This window comes from Mandrillus leucophaeus, unplaced genomic scaffold (assembly GCF_000951045.1).
Source record: "Mandrillus leucophaeus isolate KB7577 unplaced genomic scaffold, Mleu.le_1.0 Scaffold385, whole genome shotgun sequence".
Taxonomy (NCBI): domain Eukaryota; kingdom Metazoa; phylum Chordata; class Mammalia; order Primates; family Cercopithecidae; genus Mandrillus; species Mandrillus leucophaeus.
In genome coordinates, this window is record NW_012104087.1 from 103,714 (window position 1) to 119,407 (window position 15,694).

Consider the following 15,694-nt stretch of genomic DNA (forward strand, 5'->3'; position numbering starts at 1 on the left):
GAATCTAGGCAGAGCCTTTGGACCTTTCAGAAGGCGTGCTGCTTTCCCTATAGTTTCTCCCACCACTCTGACCGATATCCTCCTTCTCCCCCTTTTCTGTTTTTTGCATCAGGTTTTCTTGATTGAAGAGTACAGCTATGTGCAGCAACAGACTTGACAGGTGCAGCAGTTACAGCTTGTGTTCCACCATTGCATCCTAGAATTAGTAAATAACATAAGACACACATGAGTAGAATCAGTAATATTCTTTTCCAAACAAAGAGTGACCCCCAGGAGTGGGGGTCTTTCCAGGAGAGGTGTTTTTGCACATTGTTCTATAGGGCTGTTACTGAGGAACCCCGCAAGGGGTATGTTAATCCCTCATAGCCAAGCAGTCACATTGTTAGAAGCTGGGAAGAGGATGTCTACCCAAGTAACAGGGCAGAAGAAAGCCGGATCTAGAAGATGGGCCTAATAGAGCATAGCAGGTACAGGTTGCCAATAGCGTGAGAAAATAAGGAAAATCAATACTCTACAAGAGTTGCAATGTACAACAGAGAGCATAGCAAGGAACAGATTATCTGGAGTGAACAGTGTTTGCATCCAGAGCAGGATTCGCTCACCCTACTGAGTTTTCTTCTTGAGCATAATGTCTGGGGCCTGTGTTGTCCAAGGAAGCTGCATCATCCAGGGCTGCAGGTTCTACAGGGTCATTTCCTTTATTTTTGGTACCAGGTTGGTCCCAGTCACCCCATGGTATGGTTTGATGCATTGTGCTGGAATCCAAAGAGGACCTGAGGGGTTGTGAACACAAGTATATCTTCTTCCCCACATTAACAAATCATTTGGACCACACCATAGATTACGATTTACATCTTTCCATAAAACTAATTGTATCTTGAGTGATTTTTGCAAAGTGCTTCTTTATAGCCGATTGAAATTTATCTAAATTTAAGAAATTAAGGGTAAATAAGGCTTGTGCCAATAGCGTTGCAGGGGCCTTACTCATATTCGCCCTTTTTTGTTTTCTGAGCATATTTTTAAGGATGGAATGGGCATGTTCTACTATGACCTGTCCTTGGGGGTTATATTGTGTCTGGAATTGATTCCTTCCACTGGGTTCTTGGTCTCACTGACTTCAAGAATGAAGCTGCAGACCCTCAAGGTGAGTGTTACAGTTCTTAAAGATGGTGAGTCTGGAGTTTGTTCCTTCAGATGTTCAGATGTGTCCATAGTTTCTTCCTTCTGGTGGGTTTGTGGTCTCACTGGCTTCAGGAGTGAAGCTGCAGACTTTCACAGTGAGTGTTATACCTCTTAAAGGTGGCACATCCAGAGTTGTTTGTCCCTCCCTGTGGGTTTATGGTTTTGCTGGCTTCAGGAGTGAAGCTGCAGACCTTAACGGTGAGTATTACAGCTCATAAAGTTAGTGCAGACCCAAAGAGTGAGCAGCAGCGAGATTTATTGCAAAGGGCAAAAGAAAAAGCTTCCACAGCATGGAAGGGGACCTGAGCAGGTTGCCGCTGCTGGCTCAGTGGCCAGCTTTTTTCGCTTATTTGGCCCCACCCAAATCCTGCTGATTGGTCCATTTTTACAGAGCACTGATTGGTGCATTTACAAACCTTTAGCTAGACAGAAAAGTTCTCCAAGTCCCCACCCAATCCAGAAGCCCAGCCGGCTTCACCTCTCAATCCCCCCTCTAAACAGGACACCCCAACTGCTGTTGGGAATTTGGCTGATGACCACTCTAGCTACTTCTTGCTGGATAAGGGCAAAGAAGGGGTCCTGTAGTTGTAGTGTCCTCCAGAGGGGAACTCTTTAGGCCAGTGGAAGGGCCAGTGGGTCGGTCCAGGGGTCCTCAGTAGAAGTTGTTATTGAACTCATTTGGGGTTCCAGTTGTAAGACCATCTGTAGCTTGATGGCCTAGATGCTAGAGGAAATAAATTTGACAAGAAGGTTAAAAATACAGGACTCAAAGGCGAGTAACAGCAAGGTGGCTGCCACGGGGCCTAGAAAGGGGAGGAGCCATGTTGCCGAACTCCAGAGGTTGGTATAAGAATTTGAAAGTCATTGTCTGATTTCAGAAGCCTTTTCCTGTAAACGCCAGATGGCATCTTGTACTATCCCTGACTGGTTAGTGTAAAAACAACACTCTTCCTCTAAGAAGGTGCAGATTCCTCCTTTCTCAGTAGTGAGGAGGTCTAGGCTTCAGCAGTTTTGGAGAGTCACTCCTGCCATAGAGTCTATTTGGGATTGTAGAGTAAGAATAGATTTCGTTATTTCTTGCAAACTGTCTGAGAAATCCTTTGAGAGTGTCTGGTAGGTAGTAGATAATGAAGTAGATAAACCTCCTCTTCCTGTTTCTGTAGCAGTAGCCATTCCTAACACTATAAGTAGGGGTATTAGTTGTATGGTCCTGTGCTGACAGACTTGAGCTTTGAGGGGTACTGATAGGATCTGATTTCCATAAGATTAGAAGTTAGGATAATATATGTTACCCTGTTAAGTTTCAGCAAACTTTACTTTTGTTGAAAACCTTGTAAGTTTGGGATTTCAATTATTATTCTTTGCTATTAATAGGACCTTGTTCAGTCCATATTAACTTAGAATTGGTATATGGCTCCTTCCTGATTCTGTAAGTACTTTAAAGTTTGACTGAGTGCAAACAGCTGGCATGTTTGAGCAGACCAATTATTAAGCAATTTTAATACTCATTGTGTCTTTTTTCCCTTAATCGCTCAGGAGGAACCATCTATCCTCCTGTCCTGAAGGGAGTTCCTCCTAGGTCTGGTCGGACTTTTGTATGGTAATTAGTTAAGATTTAGATCCCCTGCTGGAAACCTGTTGGGTTAAGGATTTTTGATAGGAAAGCTATGGGTTGTCAGTGGCCTCAGTGTTTTCAGACTATGCCCTTATTTACACTGACAAGGCGGTATTGGAGTGTTACAGGGTCGCAGAAAAGACCTTCAATTATCAATTACAGGTTTTAAAGTTACTTTGGCTTTTAAAGGAATAGGGTACACTGTTTTTTCTTTACTACTTCCATTTCTCTTTCTTTCTCTTTGTCTCTTTCTGACTCCCTCTTTGTCTCTCTGTCTCTTCTTCTCTCTCTCCTTTCTGCTGGTGTTTCCCTGTGTCTGCCACCTGCTTATGCTGCTATTCTCCCCTCTTCCTTCCCTGTTTGATGGCTTTGGCAGTGTAAGACTGCCACCTCCTTGGATTTTTGTACTGCGTGCAATAACTCCATGATTTTCTTGTGACATTTAGTGAGGGTTCCCCTAGAGGTTAGGAACTCCCTTCCCTTCCATATTGCAACATGGGCATGTAGGATTAGATAAACATACTTGCTATCTGTATACACAGTTATTCTTTTTCCCTTTCCCAGTTCTAAGGCTTGGGTAAATGCCACTAGTTCTGCTAACTGAGCACTGGTACCTGGGGGAAGAGGCTTACTTTCAAGTACGGTTACTATGGCATAACCTGCCCTTCATATCCCATTCTCCACAAATGAAATTCCATCGGTACATAGGTTAAGGTCAGGATTAGCTACAAGGGGGCTTCTAAGAGATCATCTCGGGCGGCATAAGTCTGGACTATAATTTGCTGGTATTTATGCTCAATTGGTTCCCCATCCTCTGGGATAAAAGGGGCAGGGTTTGGGCCCACACACATACATATTTGAAGCAGCGGTCCCTCATGGTGTAGTGCCTGGTATCTAAGTAGGTGGTTGTCCGATAGCCATAAACTTCCTTTGGCACCTAGTATGCCATTTACATCATGAGTAGTCCAGACAGTGAGATCCTTTCCTTGTATTATTTTGATAGCCTCTGACACTAAGACAGCCACCGCCGCAACTACCCTTGAACAGTGAGGTCAGGCTTTTGCTACTACATCGATTTCCTTACTTAGGTATGCCACTGGTTGTGGGGTTGTCCCACGAGTCTGAGTAAGGACTCCAAGAGCTATCCCTGCTCTCTCTGTGATGTATAAAGAGTTTTGTCCTGTGGGAAGGCTTAAAGCTGGTGCTCGTATTGGGGCCTGCTTTAAGGTTTTGAAGGCTGTTTCTGCTCCTGGTTCCCATTCTACTAGATGAGTATTTGCCCTCTGGGTCTCCTTGATTAGAGTATAGAGGGGCCTGGCTATCTCGCTATATCCAGGGATCCATAGTTTGCAAAAGCCAGTGATTCCAAGGAACCCCACAACTGTTTTAATGTCTTAGGATGAGGATAAGCCAGTATAGGCTGTATTCATTCCTTGCTGAGGGCTCTGGTTCCTCTAAGATTAGGCCTAGATATTTGACCTGCTGTAGGCAAAGCTGGGCCTTTGACCTAGATGCCTTGTACCTTTGATTAGTTAGAAAGTTCAAGAGACCTAGAGTAGCCTGTTGGCATGAGGCTTCCGAACTGGTAGCCAAAAGTAAATCATCCACATACTGAAGCATCAGAGAGTCTGGACTTGAGAAGTGGCCTAGATCTTGGGCCAGTGCCTGACCAAATAGGTGAGGGCTATCCCTAAACCCTTGGAGTAAGACCGTCCATGTAAGTTGGGACGTGTGGTCTGTGGGATCCTCAAAGGCAAAGAGAAACTGGGAATCAGAGTGCAGGGGAACACAGAAGATGGTATCCTTGAGGTCCAGAACAGTGAACCATTCTGCTTCCTAAGGTATTTGAGAGAGCAGGGTATAGGGGTTGGGTACAACTGAATATAGAGGAATTACTGCCTCATTGATGAGTTTAAGATCTTGCACTAGTCTCCACTGACTTGTTTTTGTACTCCTAGAATTGGAGTGTTGCAGGGACTGCTGCATTTCCTTACTAATCCTTGAGCTTTTTAAATGTTTAACAATATCCCATAATCCCTTATGAGCTTCAGGCCTTAAGGGATATTGCCTTTGATAAGGAAAAGTGGTGGGGTCTTTTAGCCTGATTTGGACTGGGCAGGCATTTTCTTCCCTTCCAAGTTGTCCTTCCAATGCCTAGACATCAGGGTTGATTCCCTCCTTAAGTAGGGGACAACAAATGGGTAACTTGTTCCCCATATTCATATAGAGAATAGCTCCAGCTTTGGCTAATATATCCCTAATAAGGGTATGGTACTTTCAGGCATAACAAGAAAGGCATGTGAAAAGAGCAAAGTCTCCCAGTTACAACTGAGAAGGTGGGAGAAATACCTGGTTACAGGCTGTCCCATGATTCCTCAGATGGTAACAGACCTTGAGGACAGTCATACAGGACAGGAGATTAACACTGAGAAGGCCTTGCCAGTGGCCAGGAGGAAGTCAATTTCCTGGCCCTCAATGGTTAAACGTACCCAGGGCTCAGTGAGGGTGATGACATGAGCTGGCGCTTGCCTCAGGCACCCTCAGTCCTGTTGTTGGATCATCTGGTTGGGGGCTTCTGACCCAGAGAACCATTGCACTCTGGGTTAGTATGCCTTCCAGTGATTGCCTCAGCACAGCAGACATGGACGAGGGGGTGGCTTGTTTCTTGTTGGACAATCTTTTTTAAAGTGTCCTTGTAAACCACACTGATAAAAAGCCCTACCAGGTGATTGGCCTGCTCCATTTTCTGTCCTCTCTGAACCATCAAGGTTTGTTTGTCTGAGGGCCATGACTAAGGCTGCAACCTTTCTCTGATCTCACTTTTCCTTTTGGGCCTGTTCCTCTTGGTCCCTATTATAGAACACCGAGGTTGCCAGGTTTACTAATGCCTCCAGATTTTGTTCAGGGCCCAGGGCTTTCTTTTGGAGCTTTCTCCTGATATCTGTGGCTGATTGATTGGGTAATAAACTTATGTTTTAGAATCAATTGACCCTCTAGTGAGTCAGGTGACTGGGAAGTATATTTTTCTAAGGCCTCTCGTAGCTGCTCAAGGAAGGCAGAAGGATTTTCTTTCTTTGCCTGAGTTATGGTAAACATCATTGAATAATTCATGGGCTCTTTCCTAATTCTCCTTAGTCCTTCTAGAACACAAGTCAACAGATTTTTATGACTCCAGTCCCCATGATCTGAGTCGAGGTCCCAGAGGGGATCCACAGGGGGGACAGCTTGCTGTAGGGAATTTGTCCCTTTCTTCAGCTGTCATTCTATTTCCAAACTCTCAGACTGTAGCTAAAGCTGCATTCTTTTCACTAAAGGCCAGGGTTTGATCTAACAATAGCATGACATCTCTCCAAGTGAAATTGAAGGTTTGCCCTAGACCCTGTAGGACATCTATGTACCTATCAGGATTATCTGAAAACTTCCCCAGGTCTGCCTTGATCTACTTTAAATCAGAAAGGGAGAAGGGAACATGTGCCTGGGTTGGGCCAAATTCCCCTCCCCCTACAGCTCTAAGGGGACGTAACTGATAGCCCTGGGGTTTTTGTGGTCCTTTGGAGATTTCTTTGCTTATTTCTTTCTGGGCAGGGGAGATTAGAGGAGGCTTATCATTAATAGGAAGGGGAGCTATAGGGAGACTAGGATATGCGGGTACGCTGAAAGGTCCTCCTGTGGGATGTAAATTACAAGCTTTGCATAGTTGTGTATTCTTCAATGAATAGAAAGCTTGGACATAAGGTATTTCACCCCATTTGCCTTCCCTCTTACAGAAAAGGTCAAGCTGCAGGATAGTATTGTAATTTGTACTTCCCTCAGGTGGCCATTTTTCCCCATCAGAGAGAGAATATTGGGGCCAAGCCATAGTGCATAAAAAAATAAGCCACCTCTTTTTCAGGGTTTGCAGGTCAAATTGGTCCCAATGGCTTAGGATGCATTTCAAGAGTAAGCCTGTTGATGCCTGAGTGTTTCCCATCTGAAAGACAAAACCACCCATGGTTTTGGTTTGTTTCTCTCCGGCCCAAGAACCCACAACGGTCCCTGGACCCTGTTGATTGGAATAGTTGTGCTCACTGACACAGCAGCAGAAACACCTCTTGCCCAAGAACCCACAACAGTCCCTGGATCCTGCTGATCGGAATAGTTGCGCTCACGGACGTGGCAGCAGAAACACTAGTTTTCCTCCTAGACCACAAGGAAGACCAAGGAAGGTCGGATTTAGTGGCCCTTACCAACACATTCTCGAAAACCTCTTAGAGTCCTAAGCATTCTCCTGTTAGTATTGGGACTTTACACATGTCCTAAAAGATATTATGCCCCAAAAATGAAGTGAAGGGCCATACCCTGAGGGAAGAAGAGGATCTCCAGGGTTGGAAGAATGACACCTTTTGTCCTCACTTGAATAGGAAGGATACAATTTCTGAGGCTCCCCATATCCTAGCTTCAGGAATAGCTTTTATTAGGCCTGCTTGTCTGAGGAGGGATCCTAAAACTCCAGATAGTCCTCCCTATGATGGGGCTATGGGCAAAAATTATATCTTTCTGATTAGTGAGACTGGGTGCCTAAAGAAGGTAACAGAGTCCTGGAGTTTATACTAGAAATCATTCTTATAGGAGAAGCTAGAAAAGCACCAGAGACAAGGAGTGGTTTTTAGAAGTGGGACTAGCCTCAGAGAAGAGAGGTGAGAGGAAGTTTGTCTGACCGGCATTAGGACCCAGGAGGCAAGGGTCAGGATAGATAGGATAGATGGGCGACATGACTTTGAGAGTTCTGTTCATGGCCACAGGGTCAAGCAACCTGTCATTGAGACCCCGGAGCTGAATGTCTTTCCTCTGTCAACCCTTGGCTCAGCCCCGATGTACAGGAAAAGTGGAAGCTGGTTCCAGGCAAACCAATGCTCCCAACTCCGAAGAGTCGGAGGTTGTTAGAGAGCCCTTTTCCAGAAAGCCTGACACCTGTGTCTTTAGTCCAGCGGCTGCACTAGTTGCTTTTAACTGGCCAACAGGTGCTTGGTATTTAGCCCCCAAATTCTAAGGAAAATCTGACAGTAAAACAGGTCTGATGGTATTCACCACTTGGTGATTGTCCCTTCATGGTTGCCAAATGTGTCCAGAATTGATTCCTTCTAGTGGGTTCTTCGTCTTGCTGACTTCAAGACTGAAGCCATGGACCCTTGCAGTGAGTGTTACAGTTCTTAAAGATGGTCTGTCCAGAGTTTATTCCTTCAGATGTTCAGATGTGTCCAGAGTTTATTCCTTCTGGTGGGTTCATGGTCTCGCTGGCTTCAGGAGTGAAGCTGCAGACCTTTGCAGTGAGTATTACAGCTCTTAAAGGTGGTGTGTCCAGAGTTGTTCATTCCTCCCATGGGTTCATGGTCTCGCTGATTTCAGGAGTGAAGCTGCAGACCTTCACAGTGAGTGTTACAGCTCAAAAAGGTAGTGCGGACCCAAAGAGTGAGCAGCAGCAAGATTTATTGTGAAGAGTGAAAGAACAAAGCTTCCACAGCGTGGAAGGGAACCCAAGCTGGTTGCTGCTGCTGGCTCGGGTAACCAGCTTTTTTCCCTTATTTGGCCCTACCCACGTTCTGCTCATTGGTGCATTTACAAACCTTTAGCTAGACAGAAAAGTTCTCCAAGTTCCCACCTGATCCAGAAGCCCAGTTGGCTCCACCTCTCAATATGGGATACCTGTGTAATGTTGGATGTTCTATGTATGACAGAATTGTTGAAATTGGGAGCTGGTGTAAGGCAGACCATTATTAGTTTTAATCTTTGTGGGCTACCCCATAAATGCAGAGGTTAAGATGTTTAATGACATATCGGGAGGACTCTCTAGAAAGAGCATGAGCACTAATTAGGTGGGAATTGGTATGAACGGATAAATGTACATATCTTAGTTTTCCAAATTCAGGGATGTGCATATCAGCTGTTTGTCATAACTGATTAGGGTTAACACCTGTTGAACGAGGGGACATGCCTGTGAGCTGGCAATCTGGGCATTGCAGGATAATTTGTTTAGCTAGTCTCAACTGAAAATGTTGGGATAAATTTCTCCAATTTTTGTGGAAAAATTGATGTGATTGGGTGGCTTGGTCAAACAGTGATGTCATGACGTGCAAATCTGCTTGATCATTGCCATAAGCCAGTGGGCAAGATAGCGAGCTGTGGGTCCGAATATGTGTGATAAAAACAGGATGTGTTCATTGATCCAGGAATTGCTGAAATCAAACAAAAGGGGCCTACAGGATGGGCTCAAGAGTGCACTTAATAAAGGCTGTTTCAAAGTTTTGCAATAAATAAATGAAGTAAGCAGAGTCACTAACAATATTGATGGGCTGAGCAGAAAAGGTTTCCAGGGCCAATATTAGGGCTCCAACTTCAGCTCTCTGAGTACTAGTAAATCCAGATTGAGTGAGGGAGTTATGCAGATAGCTGCTTTTCCATTTTTATCAGAGACATCAGTGAAAAGCGTTAAAGCATTAGGTATGGGGGAGTGAACTACCTTTGTAGGCATAACTACAGGAGTGTGAGATAAGAACTGAAGTAATTTTTCAGTGGGAAGGGCATGTTCAATATGGCCTGCATAATCGGAGAGTGCTATCTGAAGGTCTAGAGATAGGGGCAGGACTGCTTCAAATTCTTTTTTACTGAAGGATATTCTTATGACATAAGGGTCATAACCTTGCAATTGATTGCATCATTTGCAGCCTGTATAGATGACTTTACTAACTAGCTGGACTTAGGGAGATAGTGTTTTAGTGCCAGTATGTGAGCAAAAACCCATTCTAGGAAGTGTAGCTCTGGGGCCATCTGTCCTATTAATCCTGTTGGGGAATGTTTAGTAGGAAATACAAATAATTGGACTGAATATCATGGGTCTGAGAAATAGCTTGCTCTATTTCCTCAATTTCCCTTTTTGCAGTGGGGGTTAAATACCTGGGGGTGTCCAAGGCTGCATTACCTTTAGGATAGAAAACAGGTTCTGTAATTTGTCAGTCATTATGCCCAACGTGGGGCGGAGCCAGTCACTATCACCCGGTAATTTTTGATTATCATTTAAGGTGTGTACATTGTTAGTATTCAATTTAACCTCTTGAGGTCTTACTGAGCAGGAAGTTAGTATGTATTCAAGATATTTCCAAGGGAAGGACATCTGTACCTTTTCAGGTGCTATGATTAAACCTGGTAACTGTGTATTCCTCTTGACAGAGGCATATAAACTCAAAAGTATTGGCTCCCTTGGGGCTGCCAGTAAGATGGCATCCATATAGTGGGTGATCTTGCAATTAGGAAATTATTTTCTACTGGGGAGCAAAGCCTGATTTACATGATACTGACACATGGTAGGACTGTTCAGCATTCCTTGAGGAAGTACTTTCCAATGAAATCAGCAAGCTGGCCTTTCATTATTGATAGCTGGTATTGTAAATGCAAATTTTTCTCTGTCCTGCTCTGCAAGGGGAAGAGTATAAAAGCAGTCTTTTAAGTCAATAATGACTACAAGCCAATCTTGAGGAATCACCATGGAGGGAGCCCCTGTTGAAGGGACCCTATAGGTTGCAAATTAGCACTGATAGCACGTAAGTCATGCAAAAGTCTCCATTTACCAGACTTTTTGGGAATGACAAAAATGGGCAAATTCCAAGGGCTGTTTGATGATTCTGTATGGCCAGTTAATTGTTCCTCAACTAATTCATGGGCTTTTTGTAATTTATTTCCCTTTAAAGGCCACTGTTCTACCCAAATAGGATTTTGAGAGAGCCACGTCAGGGGTAGGGAAGGAATAACAACAGTGGCCATTACTAGAAAGGGGTCTGCTGTTCACATAATTCATCAAATTCTGCCCTCCAGAGGAGGTATTGACTGGCCTCTAACGTTGTTTTACCTAGCACTGACAGTCCTATTGGGTCATATGGAAGTAGTCTGCTATAGCCTTAATTAATCCTCTCATAAATGGGCTAGTGGCTCCATTTTCTCTAATGCTTTTTCTTATAAGTGTTGAAAGTAATTGGTCGATTGCCTTGTAGATCTTACATCACCGGGCAGACCAAGAACTCCCCTTATAATGCTGCTAAGACAGGGTCCCATAACTGTAGTGTATCTCTTGTCTTTTTTCCAATGTATTGGGGGAGAGGGCTCAGGGAAAACCTCTGTGGCACCTTTACCCAGTAACAACAGGGCTGAGGAAGGAAGAGGAGGCAGTAAGGTAGACAATGGTTCTTCTTCCATTCCCTTTTTAGGCTCTTCTGTGTAGAGCGGGGCCAAAGCAGCCCTAACTAAGGCCCATAACGTTAAAGATGTTACTGGGACCCACTGCCCTTGTACATGATGTAATTTAACATTTCTTCCCAGAGCTCTAGGTCTAGTGTGCCTCCTTCTGGGAACTATGGGTTATGGAAAACAACAATTTGCATTAGGTCCCTTAATTCAGCCTCTGAAACTGAGGCTCTGCTAGCTTTAAGCAGCTGTTTCAATTTTTTTATATACTATTACTGTTGAGCTAATAACTGGGTTTCCCATGATGAAACCCTAGCTTGAAAATCCCCTCAAACTTGGAAATCCAGAGCAGGCACCAATTACTTACAGCACAGTCACTTCACTTTCGTTTTTGAGGGTTCCATCATGATCCATTGCAGTGTTCTTCACATGGGCACCACCTGCCGGGCCTGTCCACAGAAAAATAGTACTCAGACACAGGTATGCAGTATAAGGGCAGCTAGGGGTCTGCCTGGCTCTAGGGTCAAAGTGCACCCAGAGAAGCTGGAGCTGCATGCTTTAATTCACTGTAGGCACAATGCCAAAAGCCTGGAGCAAACACAATCTGTGAGAAATTGACATTTATTGTTCCCCTTTCAAGGAACGTCAGGTGTGTGGATGATCAAAGATCAGTTCCTGGTCAACATAAGTAAACAAGCCTGTTCAAGATAAATTCCCCTACATTCCCTTGTACCTACTCCTTGCCATCTGCCTCAGGGTCAGAGAACAGCTGTCTGGCTATTCTCCCCCGAATCTAGGCAGAGCCTTTGGACCTTTCAGAAGGCGTGCTGCTTTCCCTATAGTCTCTCACACCACCCTGACTGATCTCCTGCATGTTTGCAGTGGCTGGTACCGGTTTTTTCTTTCGATATTGAGTGTGCCCTTTAGGAGTTCCTGTAAGGCAGGCCTAGTGGGGACAAAATCTCTCAGCATTTGCTTGTCTGTAAAGGATTTTATTTCTCCTTCACTTATGAAACTTAGTTTGGCTGGATATGAAATTCTGAATTGAAAATCTTTAAGAATGTTGAATACTGGACCCCACTCTCTTCTGGCTTGTAGGATTTCTACAGAGGGACCCCACTGTTAGTCTGATGGACTTCCCTTTGTGAGTAACCTGACCTTTCTCTCTACGTGTCTTGTGGTTGCTCTTCTCGAGGAGTATCTTTGTGGTGTTCTCTGTATTTCCTGAATTTGAATGTTGACCTGTCTTGGTAGGTTGGGGAAGTTCTCCTGGATAATATCCTGAAGAGTGTTTTCCAGCTTGGTTCCATTCTTTCCATTACTTTCACGTACACCAATCAAAGGTAGATTTGGTCTTTTCACATAGTCCCTCATTTCTTGGAAGCTTTGTTTGTTCCTTTTTATTCTTTTTTCTCTAATCTTGTCATCTTTCTTTATTTCGTTAAGTTGATCTTCAATCTCTGATATCCTTTCTTCTGCTTGATTGATTTGGTTATTGATAGTTGTGTATGCCTCACGAAATTTTTGAACTATTTTTCAGCTCCATCAGGTCATTTATGTTGTTCTCTAAACTGGTTATTCTAGTTAGCAATTCCTCTAACCTTTTTTCAAGGTTCTTAGCTTCCTTGCATTGGGTTAGAACATGCTCCTTTAGCTCAGAGGGGTTTGTTATTACCCACCTTCTGAAGCCTACTTCTGTCAACTTCTCAAACTCATTCTCCATCCAGTTTTGTTCCCCTGCGGGTGAGGAGTTGTGATCCTTTGGAGGAGAAGAGGCATTCTGGTTTTTGGATTTTCAGACTTTTTGCACTGGTTTTTCCTCATTTTCATGGATTTATCTACCTTTGCTCTTTGATGTTGGTGACCTTCGGATGAGGTCTCTGAGTGGACATCCTTCTATATTGATGTTAATGCTCTTCCTTTCTGTTTGTTAGTTTTCCTTCTAACAGTCAGGCTCCTCTGCTGCAGGTCTGCTGGAGTTTTCTGGAGGTCCACTCCAGACCCTGTTTGCCTGGATATCACCAGCAGAGGCTGCAGAACAGTAAAGATTGCTACCTGTTCCTTCCTCTGAAAGCTTCATCCCAGAGGGAATAAATATGACACCAAAAGTACAACCAAAAGTGGAAAAGATTTTAAATGTCTTTAAATTAAAATTTAAAACTTCTACACAGTAGATCTATAAACTTTGTTTATAGATCATAACAAGGTTACAGGACAAACCACAAACTTGAAAAATATACTTATGAAGTGAATTAATTTCAAAGGATTCATGTATAGAATAGCAAATCTAAAAGTTTGTGATCCAAAACAAGTTAATAGTCTAAAAATTGTTGAGGACCTGAAAGAACTTTTCTGAGATGTATAATTTTAAAAATAGAAAACTTATAATATTTATTTATTTAAAATCAAAAACAAAATTGTATGTTACTATAAATAACAAATTTCCTGCAAAATAAGTTCACCATAACAAATGGAAAATAACTTTAATGACAAGAGTGGTCTTGTTTGGATTTTTGCAAATCTCTATAAAGTCTAACTTAAGGAAGACAGCCGGATTATCTTATTTGCTTCTGCATTCAAGTTATTGCAGTCTTAGTTTACGTATATAAAGAAAATCCAACCTTACACAGATTGTAGTTGCAAAGGGGAAATCCTCACTCACACTCTGAAAGAATGTCAATGTCTCCCAGGGTCTCTGAACCGCACTTTAAGAATCACTGTTCCAGAATGAAGAATTTCCACAATTCAATGAGAAAAAACATAAATGTCAGTAGTGGGGGAGGGGGAAGGCCAAAGGTTTAAATAAGCAGCTTTCATAACAGGAAATCCAAATGTCCCAAAACATTTTTGTTACTGTTCAATAACTTTAGTAATCTAGGAACTTTAATTTAAAATGACAAGGTAACTTTCCATACCCAAAAGACTAACCAGAAAAAATTAAAATCTGGCAATTATAAATTTTCATGAGTGTTTAGAACAATGACAATCTTTATGTACTGCTGGTGGATTTGTAAATTGTCACCTTTTGCAGGGAAAAAATGAACAATATTTAATAAAGTTTCAGCTATCCGTACAATTATACCAAGAAATTTCCCTTCTAGATATGTAACTTAAAGAAGCACCAGGTCATTTGCACAAGATTGACCTTCAGGGCATTGTTTGAATAACAAAACTAAAAATAACCTAATAGAAAAATAGCTAAATAAACTGTGTTATTTAGTACAATGGAATTCTATGTAGCGGTTAAAATAAAGTGACTGTAACTACATTTTTTTAAATCACTTAGAAATATTTCACCTGTAACATTGACTAAGTTTCAGAATGCTACACAGAATAGGATACATTTTTAAAATTTATGACTGCATGAAAGTAATACCATGTATCATTTCTGTATATAGTAATTATGTGTGTGTGTATAGTGAAAAAATTAAAAGCATGGCAAAGAAAGTCATACATCTTCAGAATAGTATGTCTAGATGGACAGACAAGGAGGGTGATCAGAACAGACTCATGTTTTATTCATCAACAAGCTAATGAAAACTGAAGCAAATATGGATAAAATTTGACAAAATTGCATGATGGAAGATATATATATATAACTATATATATAACTGTATACAGTTATGCATGATGGAAGATATATATATATAGTTATATATATATAACTATACAAATTACATGATGGAAGATATATGTATAACTATACATATATAACTATATAACTGTATACATATATAACTATATATATATCTTCCATCATGCAATTATATATATATAACTGTATGTAGTTATATATAACTATATATAGATAGATATCTACATATATCTAACTATATAGATAGATATATATAGTTATTCTCTATACCTGGCTGTATATTTACAACACTTTTTAAAAATTAAATTAAAAACCTAGATTCCCACCAGGTAGTGTGGACAGCAGACATGGAAAATTAGTTGGGATTGAGGTATATAGCTGCAATTTTAAAACATATGCATGGCAACTTCAGGACAATAAATGGACATTTGAATCATCAGAGATGGGCTTATTATTTTTCAGTTGTTCATAAATATGTTATTAATACTTTATCCCCATGATTATCCTTCTGGGTAACAGAATGTTTTTGCTAATGTTTGTTATTTCCCTGCAGATGGACACTGCTATGAATATAAATGGATGGCCAGTGCTTGGAAGGGCTCTTCCCGAACAGTGTGGTGTCAAAGGTCAGATGGTATAAATGTAACAGGTAAACCTCCAGTTTCTCTTTGTTCTTTGAAAATCTTCCTGTAACACACTTGTGATTGGTTGAAGAAAATAGATAAGGAAACAAAGTTACTCTTTCAGTATTCAAAGCCTGTTTGGGATTCAGGGTGCCTAAGCTGTATATACCCACCTGCTGACCAATGACAAATTATTTTATAATGGTTCAAATTATCTCTCACCTAGCCTTTTTAGGTATTGCTGCTGAAACGTATTTAATGAAAATACTATGTAATTCTAATAAATAATTGTTATAAATAATTTTCAGACCTTTTCTAGAAATGTTATACATGAATAATTTACTATATGTTTAAAAATGATCAGTTTTTTGACTTTCTGCTTGTGTGCCTTGAAGGCATATAAACACAGACCAAAAACACCACCAAGGGAGTATGATACAAATCCAAATATCTTGCTTAAATTCAGAT

General features: G+C 41.8%; 1 protein-coding gene across 1 annotated transcript in view; it reads left to right on the top strand.

Annotated features, from left to right (window-relative positions):
* THSD7A (thrombospondin, type I, domain containing 7A) overlaps window positions 1-15,694 on the top strand; it is a 122,336-nt gene that overhangs the window by 95,028 nt on the left and 11,614 nt on the right. Inside the window, exon 18 of the mRNA XM_011990865.1 lies at window positions 15,157-15,252. Coding sequence (XP_011846255.1) covers window positions 15,157-15,252 — 96 coding nt within the window. The remainder of the gene's footprint in view (window positions 1-15,156; window positions 15,253-15,694) is intronic.